General features: G+C 43.3%; 1 protein-coding gene across 5 annotated transcripts in view; it reads right to left on the bottom strand.

The window, feature by feature from the left end:
• The window catches only part of LOC100194849 (fibroblast growth factor 13), a 193,556-nt gene that overhangs the window by 43,934 nt on the left and 134,965 nt on the right, over nucleotides 1–14,657 (bottom strand). The window contains exon 1 of one of the 5 annotated variants that reach the window (XM_014199404.3): nucleotides 6,867–7,241. In XM_014199404.3, coding sequence (XP_014054879.1) covers nucleotides 6,867–6,909 — 43 coding nt within the window. In that variant the 5' untranslated portion in view covers nucleotides 6,910–7,241. 5 annotated transcript variants of the gene reach the window in all.

Here is a 14,657-nt window from a genome sequence, read left to right as displayed (position 1 = left end):
CTACCAGGAGACATGCTCAGGGATCTCCTCTCACACTCAAACACATGCACACACCCAAACACGCTCTGAGACGCAGCAGAAACCTCTGCTGCTGCTGAGGCTCCACATGTGTTACGTAAGCCACACAATGCCTGTCCTCGTCCCTTCCCGACTCCCCATCCCATCTCAGGGTGGGGATGAGGGGTGATGATAGAGGGTACTGGCTGGTATCATGGTGTGTGTCCAGTTCTGATGAAACACTGCAGGGTAGCTTAGCCCCAGCTCCGTAGCGACACACCCTCCTCCACTCCCACCTTCATAATGCACTTAGAAAACAGCCTGTGAACTTGATGGGAGAGGAATTAACTGGAGCTCATTTAGGTCTGAAAGCACAGGGCAGAGTCACGCTCAGCAAACCTCGGCGGTGCTCATTAGCCAGGGTCCAGGTTCAAGTAGCCATGTAAACATCACTTACAACCAGTCATACGGTAGTGCTGGGATCTAGCATGGCTAATGTTAGGAGCCCCATGTTCAAAAGCCGAGCTAATGTTAGGAGATGTTAGGAGCTAATGGTCAAACTGTCATGTTCATCGTATGGAGTGGACCAAAACGCAGCGGGAATGTAAGTGCTAATCTTCTTCTTTATTTATAAAGAAACGTGATACAAAACATTTATACAAAACAACGACGAAAAACCAGTCTCATAAGGCCAAAATGACTATACAGAGAAACAACTACCCACAAATCCCATGACAAAAACACTTCAATTAAATAGGACCTTCAATTAGAGGCAACGAGGAACAGCTGCCTCCAATTGAAGGTCAACCCAATAAACTACGCATAGAAATAGAACAAATAGAACGAACATAGAAATACACTAACATAGAACATAAACCAAAACACCTCGAAACACCCTAAACAAACACCCCCTGCCACACCCTGACCAACCTATAATAACAAACAACCCCGTTTACTGGTCAGGACGTGACACAAACGCCAACTGAGGTTTGTCTGACTATAGCGTGGCTTTCTGACTGTGGCTAGGTGCTGTAAGCTGCAGAGGGTGCTAAGCCTTTATTACTAAATTAATCAGGCCTCTGAGAAATAGACTGCAATGGCCACTCAGGGACTCTTAGAGCTCTCTTGGGATTCCTTATCTGTTTTCTGTTAGAGCACTGCTTTGAAGTAGGTCCACTATACTGCATTGTCTGTACAGGAAAAGTCCCTGGATTCCCCCCCCCCCCCTCTCCCCCGTTTTGAAATCCCAAAATAGAAAGTGTAATACACAATGAAAATGTGTTAAACTTGCAAACGCTGGGTGCTTACTGTACACCCTGTGTCCCATTATAATACTTCAAAGCAATATATCTGCATAGCCTTTTAGAGGCTTTTTGAAGCTTGCTCATTGTGGATTCATCACAATAGACAGAAGAATGGTAATGATATGTAAAGACCACAAACCCAGTGGGCTTTTGTTATGCATTAAACCTGCTTAGCTGGCTCCATTGTCCTGGTCCACCTGGGATTGCATGAGCAGACACTGAGGTATGAAGCACCAATATAGCATATCCTTTAGGTCAGGGATCATCAGCTAGATTCAGCCACAGGCCAGTTGTTTCTTGAGCGAATGGTCAGGGGTCCGGAACATAATTACATATAATTTGTAGACTGCAAATTGATGGCAAGAAGCCCAAACAGATATAATATTTGACTAAAACATAAAAGACTGTAAAAACACCAGCAAATCGGCTCCAAGTGATTTTAATTTTGGAAATCTGTTCAAAAGTATTCCCACACATAATAGAGAAACATGTGATCCTATACAAATGTATGCAAGGTTTGAACTAATTATGTCCAACAATTTTTTTTAAAGATTAGAAAAGTTTGGGGGGGGGGGGGCAATTAAAATCAGTGGCGGCAGGCCGCCAGTTGGGGAATCCTGCCTTAGGTCGTTAAGTACAGTCTGAAATGTCATAAGTCGAACTAAATGAACTAAAACACATATCTATAGGATACTTACTCACTGTCTTTGCTGGGCGCTAAATGTTTATATATATATTTATACATATCTCAAATCTAATAATTGTACTTTTATCCTATATAGCCACTTCGTTTGCCAGTTCCCCTAATATTTGATGCACAGAGAGCAGTGTTGGTGAAAGTGATGAAACAAAAGCAATGGCAACAGTTATCAAACATATGGATTTTGATTGTGATGGTCTAATGAAAGTATATCCAAACCAGACCTGGTCGCCTCCGTCTCCTCTTCTTGGAGCCGAAGAGTTTGACCCGAGAGAACATAGACAACCGACTGGGTTTGTTCTCGCATTGCTTTGTCTTGTTCGGGCTGCTAACGCAGCGGCAGGCATTAGATTTCTCCCGCTCCCTCGCCTGCCTTTTCTGCCGAATAAGGGAGCTGGCTATCGCTGCAGCCATGGCCAGTTTGACGGTTTTCCCGAGAAAACTTCCAAACTATAAAAAATGTTTCGCCTCTACCTCTTCCTCCCGACCGTAGGACTTCTACTTTAAAATCTTACTCAAGGCGCTGTGGTCATCCGAATAGTCCTCAAATGCAAAGCGCAGTTATTATTGGTTAATTGTGCAAAAAACATGACATTCTGGATAAAAAATGCAGTCGGTACATAAAAAAGTACCTCCACTCTTCTTCAAAATGCTGGAAATTATATGTTCTGTAAATGTATAATTTTTCTGATGGTTTTGTTGGGGGTAGCTTGGTAATGGTGCATCTTATCTCCGGAAAAAAAGAAGTTGATGAGACATGTTCCACTCTCATGCAGCACATCTAGTTTACCAGAGCGCGAGGTATTGATCCTCCAACTGTGTCATTTCCTCAGCATCATAACTAAATACGCGCAGCACTGTTCCCCTAAAAAGCCGGTTTGAACCATCCCACAAAAGCATGGACCGTGCACATCAAGAGTGGCGCAGAGGCAGGTGGTCTTGAACGGCGCTTAATGCGCAGACAGAAAAACACCTGTTAGCGAACACAGAGAGAAACATTCCAATGCTGATGTTCTCTCTTCTCTTTTTGGTAGGTTGATCTCCCTCATCACTGGCAAAGCCCTGCTGGTACTAAACCTGTTTAATATGTAGCGACGGGTGAGGTGAGAGATAGACTAGTTATTATGGCGATTCCCTTAGTTTTTCCTCTCTTGTTCAAGCGTGGTGACAATAGTTAATGAAATAAAGCTCTTCATTCAAATGCAGTATCAGACTATAGTGCATGGTACAGTCTCAGCTATACTGCTGTGCTCTGAGGTCGCATCCTACCCAGGCGCAGAACTAGCGTGGGGGCGTAAGATTCTGGTACCCTCTCTCACTCTGTCCCTTCATTTATTCAATACCATTCAATGAGTATGCCAATTACGCGTAACCATTAAACATACGAAAGATTCATACAAAAAGTTGTCATACAAAAGATACATATATTTTTTTCAGATGAAATGATATCACTTGCAGGAAATCACATAGGCTACCCTAATTAATAAAAAACACCGCTTCCTTATTATGCATTGTCAATATACAACTACAAAAGTAAATTTTCTGAAGAAAGTTGTGGTCAGTTGCTTTGTTGTTGTGGACATTAGTTGTTTGGCTCAGTATTTGTGGTCAGTAGTTGTGTGGTTGTGGTCAGTAGTTGTGGTCAGTAGTTGTGTGGCTGTGGTCAATAGTTGTGGTCAGTAGTTGTGGTCAGTAGTTGTGTGGTTGTGGTCAATAGTTGTGGTCAGTAGTTGCGGTCAGTGGTTATGGTCAGTAGTTTTGGTCAGTAGTTGTATTGTGGTCAGTAGTTGTGTGGTTGTGGTCAGTAGTTGGGGTCAGTCCTTTTTAGGTTGTGGTCTGTAGGTGTGTGGTCAGTAGTTGTGGCCAGTAGTGGTCAATAGTTGTGGTCAGTAGCTTTGTGGTTGTGGTCAGTAGTTGTAGTCAGTAGTTGTGTGGTTGTGGTCAGTAGTTGTGTGGTTGTGGTCAGTAGCTGTGTGGTTGTGGTTCAGTAGTTGTGTGGTTCAGTAGTGGTGTAGTCAGTAGTTGTGTGCTTTAGTAGTTGTGGTCAGTAGCTGTGTGGTTGTGGTTCAGTAGTTGTGTGGTTCAGTAGTTGTGTAGTCAGTAGTTGTGTGCTTTAGTAGTTGTGGTCATTAGCTGTGTGGTTGTGGTCAGTAGTTGTAGTCAGTAGTTGTGTCGTTGTGGTTCAGTAGTTGTGTAGTCAGTAGTTGTGTAGTCAGTAGTTGTGTGCTTTAGTAGTTGTGGTCAGTAGCTGTGTGGTTGTGGTTCAGTAGTTGTGTAGTCAGTAGTTGTGTGGTTGTGGTCAGTAGTTTTGTGGTTGTGTTCAGTAGTTGTGTGGACAGTAGTTGTGGTCAGTAGTTGAGTGGTTGTGGTCAGTATTTGTTTGGTTCAGTAGGTTGTGGTTCAGTAGTTGTGTGGTCAGTAGTTGTGTGGTTGTGGTCAGTAGTGTTGTGGTTGTGTTCAGTAGTTGTGTGGACAGTAGTTGTGTGGTTCAGTAGCTGTGTGATTCAGCAGTTGTGTGGTCAGTAGTTGTGTGGTTCAGTAGTTGAGTGGTTGCGGTCAGTAGTTGTTTGGTTCAGTAGGTTGTGGTCAGTAGTTGTGGTTATGGTCAGTAGTTGTGTGTTATGGTCAGTAGTTGTGGTCAGTAGTTGTGGTCAGTAGTTGTGGTTGCGGTCAGTAGTTGTGGCCAGTAGTTGTGGTCAGTAGTTGTGGTTAGCAGTTGTGTGGTTAGTAGTTGTGTGTTTGTGGTCAGTGGTTATGGTCAGTAGTTGTGGTCAGTAGATGTGGTTAGTGGTGGTGGTCAGTGGTGGTGGTCAGTGGTGGTGGTCAGTAGTTTAGGTCAGTTATGGTCAGTAGTTGTGGTTAGTAATTGTGTGGTTGTGGTCAATAGTTGTGGTCAGTAGCTATGTGGTCAGTAGTTGTGTGGTTAGTAGTTGTGTGGTTGTGGTCAGTGGTGGTGGTCAGTAGTTTAGGTCAGTTATGGTCAGTAGTTGTGGTTAGTAGTTGGGTGGTTGTGGTCAATAGTTGTGGTCAGTAGCTATGTGGTCAGTAGTTGTGTGGTTGTGGTCAGTCATTGTGGTCAGTAACTGTGCAATTAACAATGGTTCCTGCAATAATTATAGCACTTTAAACTATGTGTATGAGATAAGAACGGGACCTGCAAGCGCAAACTCCACAGTACCTTGGACAACAACACTGACTTTAGTGCCTTGAGATTTTGCCTACCACCACCTGCTCCACTAGTCAGGCAGGGCTGTGTGGAAGAGACCCAAACAAACGTGACCATGGTGCTCAAGTGTGAGACGCAGTGACCAATGACTCGGAGTGTGGGCAAAGCCCTGACAAAGTTGGAGATGGATTGGGCTATAACTCTGCCTCAAACACACTTGGTCAGGTGAAGAAAACCCTGGATGCAGCCACTGGCAGAAAACAACAACACTGGGTGATGGAATAAATTGGACTCGAGCAGAGACTGATCCATCAACAATATTCCACATCCTGTCTGTCTGTCCCTAGAGCAGGGCGAGAAGATGAGCATTTGGCAACAGCAGGAAGCTCGCACCCCCACATTTTTCACCAACGCGTTGCCATGGCAGTGTGGCCTTTGCCAGTTTGCCTTGCACTGAGGGGTACTTCAACTTCTGTTTATCTGGCCAAATAGGTTATTTACAATGAAAAATATGAGGATGATAACGATGTTGAGGATAAACATGAGAGCAACTGAATACAGTCACCTACATTTTACTTGCCTATGTAAAATCATCCATAGCTCGCAACTCTGTGAAACTGATAGGCTACCATTTTGGATGACAAGCGATCGAACAAACTCTCTCACGACAAGACAGTAGGCTATGACAGGACAGGAGTCATGTCCTGTTGTTGCATCAACTGCAAGATCAAACGTCTGTAGTGAGACAGCACCCCCCTCACTGACAAGGCTACTGTCAACAACTCCCTGCAGAAGCAGCAGTAGTCTACTTCTCCTCAGCCTCCCCTCCCTCTGTTTCCTCTCTGTGCATCACATCGGAATCAAAGCCTCCACATGGGCGCCACCTACAGCCCAGATCCGAAGCTGCCGTACACAAACTTTACATCTGATATGATTCACAGATCAATAGCGTTGTACATTAGGCTCTACTGCATCCACTGCCACACACGGACGCCAAAGACCATATTTAAAAAATAAAAATGAGGACGAAACTGTTACTTCGATTACAAAGAAATAGACTATTATCCAATCATCTCAATTAGGCATGTATACAATCATAGAGGAAATAGACAATAATAAAAGCAGGTTTCTGAAAACACTCAAGGCTCCAGAGTATGCCGATAGCCGACATATTTAACAGAAAAAGCTACTGTAGGTTATAGGCTACATTTTCAAACTTGAACTACCATTAACATTAACCAGTGTGATCAAAATACATCATCTTTCAACATCGTTTAAAAAAAACATTACCGATATATTTACTACCATTGATATGCACCAAAAAGTAACATTTTGAATTCTATCCATCAATTTCAGCAAGTATGCTATTATACATCCTAGGCTACACATCAACTAAATATAATAAGCGCTTGACCTCAGACAAGTTCTATATGATAAAGTTCTACAGCACTTCTATCGCCGAGGTCATCTTCCTTCAACACCATGGACAGCTCCAGCGCCAGGGTGTGCGCCTCTCTCAATAACATCCATGTTCCGCCGCAGATCATGCAGCAAAACACAAAGTAAATAGGATATTCTTATAATCGCGATATGAGGCATATTCCACATCAAGCACATCAGAAAGTAGGCTATGTCCCTAGAAGTCAAACAAACTGAAGAAAATGTGCAGAAACACTTGGAAAGGAAAAGCGCAGCCTACCCGATGCAGATTTCCTCAAGGGAAAAGTCTTGCTTCTATGCATAACTGAAGCCAAGGAAAGTGTCCTCAATACGAACAATAGCCGTTAGATTTTGGAATGAAAGCAAGGAGATGCTACAAAAGTTTAAACCAGATAATTCATAGAACTGTCAAAGGCGTAGACGGAGAAAGCGTCAAGGCGGGGCCAGCAGAAGATGTAGAAGATCATCATTAACGGACGGGCATTAGTGACATGCCATTATGACTGTCTAAAATACTCATTAAAGATGCATTTGGAGGTCTTGTTGGTTTGGAGTGTTGACACTAAACTGCTGCAGGCTCTCTGAGTCGAAAATGATGAAAAGGGATCGAAATTGCTCGTAGAGAATGTACTTCCTGCCTAGAGCAGAGAATAGTTTCCTCTCATATTACAGCAACATGGATGTAAAACGATCCTTTAATGTGCCGGGTAAAACGGTTATACAGGCCCTGTCCACTTTCCACTGAAATGCATCGACGTACATCAATGATGACAATACGCATTAGGAGAGTTTTATTTTTTTACATGGAAGCTCTGTTGTTCTAGACACTTAAGAGAGATTTTTAACAAACTGGTACAGTGGTATTGAAATTGGCTTTCCACATTGCACATGGCTGCTTTATCACATACACTGCCATAGATAAAGGGCAATCAAACACAGAAGATAATTGAATCAGGCCAACTTGAGACATGATTCAAACGTTCTTACATTAAACGACCATCTTCCATGTTTAATGAGAAATGACAGATAGAGGATAAACTTACTTAATGTACATAAAGTATAGAAGAAAATTAGGTCATTGTTGATCAAACTCTCTAAGACAAGCGCCAATCATTGCAATGGCTAATATATTGAACCCCTAAACTGTGGTGAATGTGATTCTCTTGTATACTGTAGGACAGGAGTATTCAACTTAGACTACGAGGTTTGGAGCCTGCTGGTTTTCTGTTCAACCTGATAATGAATTGCACCCACCTGGTGTCCCAGGTCTAAATCAGTCCCTGATTAGAGCGGAACAATGAAAAATAGCAGTGGAACTGGCTTTGAGGTCCAGAGTGGAGTTTGAGGACTGTAGGTAGATACCTTGAGGCAGAAGCAGAGGCAGATCCTACACAGTGTTGAACACTAGATGGGGCAAGTGACCAGCCTTACATTGTTGTTGCAGGCTTGCCATCGAAGTTGCCAATAACCTGCGCTTGAAAAACCAGACTTACTGAAAGTCTGTAATAAATAGTATGACCTCTCAAAGTAGGCCTACAATTTCTACATATATTAACTAGTATACTTAAGACTTGTAACTTAGACAGTACTGTATGTATGTATGTATGTATGTATGTATGTATGTATGTATGTATGTATGTATGTATGTATGTATGTATGTATGTATGTATGTATGTGTATCAATCTCCATAAAACCATGTGTTTTGTCCCATGCCATAGGATAAGTGGCCCACAACAAGGACATATCTCAGACTGGCCAATAAAAAGAAAAGATTAAGATGGGCAAAAGAACACAGACACTGGACAGAGGAACTCTGCCTAGAAGGCCAGCATCCCGGAGTCGCCTCTTCACTGTTGATGTTGAGACCGGTGTTTTGCGGGTACTATTTAATGAAGCTGCCATTTGAGAACTTGTGAGGTGTCTGTTTCTCAAACTAGACACAATGTACTTGTCCTCTTGATCAGTTGTGCACTGGGGCCTCCCACTCCTCTTTCTATTCTGGTTAGAGCCAGTTTGAGCTGTTCTGTGAAGGGAGTAGTACACAGTGTTGTACGAGATCTTCAGTTTCTTGTCAATTTCTCATATGGAATAGCCTTCATTTCTCAGAACAAGAATAGACTGATGAGTTTCAGAAGAAAGTTCTTTGTTTCTGGACATTTTGAGCCTGTAAATCGCAACCCACAAATGCTGATGCTCCAGATACTCAACTAGTCTAAAGAAGGCCAGTTTTATTGCTTCTTTAATCAGCAGAACAGTTTTCAGCTGTACTAAAATAATTGCAAAAGGGTTTTCTAATGATCAATTAGCCTTTTAAAATTATAAACTTGGATTAGCTAACACAACGTGCCATTGGAACACAATAGTAATGGTTGCTGATAATGAGCCTCTGTACGCCTATGTAGATATTCCATACAAAATCTGCCGTTCCCAGCTACAATAGTCATTTAGAACATTAACAATGTCTACACTGTATTTCTGATCTATTTGATGTTATTTTAATGGACATAAAATGCTCTTTTCTTTCAAAATCAAGGAAATTTCTTAAGTGACCCCAAACTTTTGATCACTAGTGTATATATATATATATATATATATATATATATATATATATATATATATATATATATATATACACACACAGTCGTGGCCAAAGGTTTTGAGAATGACACAAATATTAATTTTCACAAAGTCTGCTGCCTCAGTTTGTATGATGGCATTTTGCATATACTCCAGAATGTTATGAAGAGTGATCAGATGAATTGCAATTAATTGCAAAGTCCCTCTTTGCCATGCAAATGAACTGAATCCCCCAAAAACATTTCCACTGCATTTCAGCCCTGCCACAAAAGGACCAGCTGACATGTCAGTGATTCTCTCGTTAACACAGGTGTGAGTGTTGACGAGGACAAGGCCGGAGATCATCCTGTCATGCTGATTGAGTTGAAATAACAGACTAGAAGCTTCAAAAGGAGGGTGGTGCTTGGAATCATTGTTCTTCCTCTGTCAACCATGGTTACCTGCATCGTTGCTTTGCACAAAAAGGGCTTCACAGGCAAGGATATTGCTGCCAGTAAGATTGCACCTAAATCAACAATTTATCGGATCATCAAGAACTTCAAGGAGAGCGGTTCAATTGTTGTGAATAAGGATTCAGGGCGCCCAAGAAAATCCAGCAAGCGCCAGGACCGTCTCCTAAAGTTGATTCAGCTGCGGGATCGGGGCACCACCAGTACAGAGCTTGCTCAGGAATGGCAGCAGGCAGGCGTGAGTGTATCTGCACGCACAGTGAGGCGAAGACTTTTGGAGGATGGCCTGGTGTCAAGAAGGGCAGCAAAGAAGCCACTTCTCTCCAGGAAAAACATCAGGGACAGACTGATATTCTGCAAAAGGTACAGGGATTGGACTGCTGAGGACTGGGGTAAAGTCATTTTCTCTGATGAATCCCCTTTCCGATTGTTTGGGGCATCCGGGAAAAAAGCTTGTCCGGAGAAGACAAGGTGAGCGCTACCATCAGTCCTGTGTCATGCCAACAGTAAAGCATCCTGAGACCATTCATGTGTGGGGTTGCTTCTCAGACAAGGGAGTGGGCTCACTCACAATTTTGCCTAAGAACACAGCCATGAGTAATGAATGGTACCAACACATCCTCCGAGAGCAACTTCTCCCAACCATCCAGGAACAGTTTGGTAACGAACAATGCCTTTTCCAGCATGATGGAGCACCTTGCCATAAGGCAAAAGTGATAACTAAGTGGCTCGGGGAACAAAACATTGATATTTTGGGTCCATGGCCAGGAAACTCCCCAGACCTTAATCCCATTGAGAACTTGTGGTCAATCCTCAAGACGCGGGTGGACAAACAAAAACCCACAAATTCAGACAAACTCCAAGCATTGATTATGCAAGAATGGGTTGCCATCAGTCAGGATGTGGCCCAGAAGTTCATTGACAGCATGCCATGGCGGATTGCAGAGGTCTTGAAAAAGAAGGGTCAACACTGCAAATATTGACTCTTTGCATCAACTTCATGTAATTGTCAATAACAGTTTTTGACACTTATGAAATGCTTGTAATTATACTTCAGTATTCCATAGTAACATCTGACAAAAATATCTAAAGACACTGAGGCAGCAGACGTTGTGAAAATGTATATTTGTGTCATTCTCAAAACCTTTGGCCACGACTGTACATATAAAATAAAACCTTTAAAAAGAAGACACCTGTACCATGTCAGATATTTTGAGTTTGCATCCCAATATTACACTTTATATCCATCACAGAAGACTGAAATATAACTAAACTGATTGACATAGAAACACAGGATGTTCTGTGTAAAAAAAAAAGAATGAATGTTTATTAATTATGAAATTATGAAAAATATGAATAACATCTCATCCTTGAGGCCACTACAGGGCGATTTAGTCATTTGACTGCAGAAAAGGTGTCTACACCTACTATATACATTTTACGGACACGGTACAAACACGGTACAACCAAAGTTAAGTCAACTGGCTGCTGCTGTAATCATATGGAGTGGTAATAATATGAAAATTGCAACAGGTTTCAACTTGAGAGGCGAGCGTCAAGAAATAGAGGAGAAAGAGAGATGGTCACCCAGCCTACCAGGGCTGACGCATGTGTGTGTGTCTGTGTGTGTGTGTTTGTATGCGTGTGTGCGTCTGTATGTGCTAGCAAACCAGGTTTGTGTTTGCTGCAGTGTGCCAGCCTGCCAAGGGTCCATTAATTACTGTGGTGCCCCAGAATGCCAGTCTACTGTGGCCTCCTCGCAGCTCCACTGGGCCAGGGGCACCTTCACTGTTCTACTAACTACACTCCCAGCCACAGCCTCATGGGAGTGGGAAGAGAGTCTACATGGACAACCTAAAGCCCAGTACACACACAGGCAATAACAGTAGCTATTAGGGCAACAGACAAGTCAGTATTTGCATCAATACTAGCAGTGCCATAAAAGGCAAACCAGTACAAAGCCAAGTTGTGAGTACAACCAGCAATATAGATCTGTGGAGAGAGCCAGTTATGCTGAACATGATGTATTGGACTGCCGGACTATTGGTGTTGTGTATGTTTAGTATAAGGGATGGGTGTGAAGTGTGTGACTCTGCAGGCCAGGGTACTATTGTGCCGCCTGCTGTCATACAAAGGCACTCAGATGACGCTTGCTGATCCCGGCGCCGTGTGCTTCTAAAACTGTGAACACAGTTACATCAGACAGCACCACACAGCCTGCCACCGTCACTCTGCCAGTACACAATGACATCACCACTGATCCCTCACATACAGGGTGATGTTACATATTCTAGCCACTAGGGTGCAGTGCTGCCGAGCACCCGGAGATTGGGAGATGTGGGATGTGCACATCTCCCAGTTGGTTGAGGACCATGCATACATACCAGTCTCTCTGTAGATATGGCCAAACAATTAGTGCGTCGTCCTTTTATTAATCGCCCCAGTCCATCAAGATTAATCAGAGTTAATGAGTTTCTAATTTGGGAGTGAGAGGAGGCAGGACTTGGGGCACATGCATTGATTGTAGTGTAAGGTATAATCCCTTTATAAGTATTTTCTGATAGAGGACAAAGCTTAAAACATAAGACTAGTAGCATCCTGAGTGAGTACACTGACATTCTTTAAAAGTCATTTTTGGAACGTTGTCTAAATCATTGTTTCCCAACTCCAGTCCTGGAGTAACCCCAACAGTACACATTTTTTTTTATTGTAGCCCCAGACAAGCAGCCTGACTCAACGCCAAGCCCTTGATGAGTTAAATGAGGTGTGTTTGTCCGGGGCTACGGTTGGGAGTACTTGAGGACCGAACTTGGGAACCACTGATCTAAATCATTACATGTTTAAATACTGAGCTCAGCTTAACAGCTTCATTTGTATAATTCTGTGTCAAAGAAAGGACCTACCATGGATGAAGTCCAATATGACATAACCTCTTATTGACATATTGTAACAAATGAGGCAGTTCCACTCTGCTTTGCTGCAGGCCTCTGAGTGCAGACAGTACGTGTGCTGGTGGCGGTGCTGCTGGTAAACAGCTACAGCATCCCATGCCGTAGCACACTAGACTAGGCCAACACCGTCAGGGCGATAACCAGCGTTGCCATGGAGACTGTCCACGTGAGCATTTGTTTGTGAGAGTGTGATCGTATGCCGGGGGTGGGAAAAGGGGTATTACAGGATAAGAGACCCTTCCTTAAGGCTCTGAGGAGAAGAGCTGGATCCTAGTTGTGTGTGAAAGGCTGCGCCACAAGGCTGGGCTCACAACCTCAGAGCTCTCTGCAGGTCTGGAGGACTAACTGCAGCAGCAGATAAAGACAGGGACCAGGGCGACTGGGACTGGGAGAAGGCCCTGGCATTACCTGACCCCCAGGGTATTGACTCCGATCTAGAGGAGCAGCTCTGAGCGACACCGTGGGGACTAGTGACAAAGAAAAAGAGCAACTCTGAGCTCCACCATGGGGACTAACGACAATGCAGGAGAGCAGTTCTGAGCTCCACCGTGGGGACTACGTAACTACTACCCAGAGGATTAGCTCACGGTCCACCCCAGAGCCTTCCATCTATTGAGCTACTTCATTAAAGAACCACAATGCATCTCAATTCTGAATAAATGTACTTGGTATTCAGAATTTAATGCAAACAAGCATCAACTTGGTGCTTGTTTGTATTTGTCCACAGTGCCGGTTTGTTATTTCAGAAATAAAGATAATGAAACATAAAAACAGCAAACAGCGAAAGAAAGGGCTGTGAAGTCCATCCAACATCCAACATTAATTCAGTACTGTCTGAACTGTATGCCAGTCTCCTTCCTCATTAAACCACTGTACTGTAGCATCTAGGCCTTCCATCTCACTTAAAGCACACAGGAAATAGGAAGATCTAATACTGGCTATTTCCATATGCCCCCTCACCTTTTGCGTAGCACATTTGCAGAAGTCTTAGTCTGGTGATCAACAGCATTGGTGTAGGTTCAGAGTCTGGCAGAGTAATTATGGGGTGTTTTGTCTCACAGGAGAGGGAAAAAACGTCAACAGTCTTAGACGTTAATGGAGACTAATTATAGGGAACGCATGGTGCTGAAATATCTAAAAACTTTCTGGGACTGTCTGACTACTAGACTGTGATAACTGTCTGTCTGACTGCTAGACTGTGATAACTGTCTGTCTGACTGCTAGACTGTGATAACTGTCTGTCTGACTGCTAGACTGAGATAACTGTCTGTCTGTCTGACTACTAGACTGAGATATCTGTCTGTCTGTCTGACTACTAGACTGAGATGTCTGTCTGTCTACTAGACTGAGATGTCTGTCTGTCTGACTACTAGACTGTGATAACTGTCTGTCTGTCTGACTGCTAGACTGAGATTTCTGTCTGTCTGTCTGACTACTAGACTGAGATGTCTGTCTGTCTGTCTGACTACTAGACTGTGATAACTGTCTGTCTGTCTGACTGCTAGACTGAGATAACTGTCTGTCTGACTGCTAGACTGAGATAACTGTCTGTCTGTCTGACTACTAGACTGAGATAACTGTCTGTCTGTCTGACTACTAGACTGAGATAACTGTCTGTCTGTCTGACTACTAGACTGAGATAACTGTCTGTCTGTCTGTCTGTCTGACTACTAGACTGAGATAACTGTCTGTCTGTCTGTCTGACTACTAGACTGAGATAACTGTCTGTCTGTCTGTCTGACTACTAGACTGAGATGTCTGTCTGTCTGTCTGACTACTAGACTGAGATGTCTGTCTGTCTGTCTGACTACTAGACTGAGATGTCTGTCTGTCTGACTACTAGACTGAGATAACTGTCTGTCTGTCTACTAGACTGAGATGTCTGTCTGTCTGTCTGACTACTAGACTGAGATGTCTGTCTGTCTGTCTGACTACTAGACTGAGATGTCTGTCTGTCTGTCTGTCTGACTACTAGACTGAGATGTCTGTCTGTCTGTCTGACTACTAGACTGAGATGTCTGTCTGTCTGTCTGACTACTAGACTGAGATGTCTGTCTGTCTGTCTGACTACT

The sequence above is a fragment of the Salmo salar genome, chromosome 05 (genome assembly GCF_965601325.2).
Source record: "Salmo salar chromosome 05, fSalSal1, whole genome shotgun sequence".
NCBI lineage: Eukaryota > Metazoa > Chordata > Actinopteri > Salmoniformes > Salmonidae > Salmo > Salmo salar.
The sequence above is the reverse complement of the archived record's forward strand: the minus strand, read 5'-3'. Positions and strand labels throughout refer to the sequence as shown.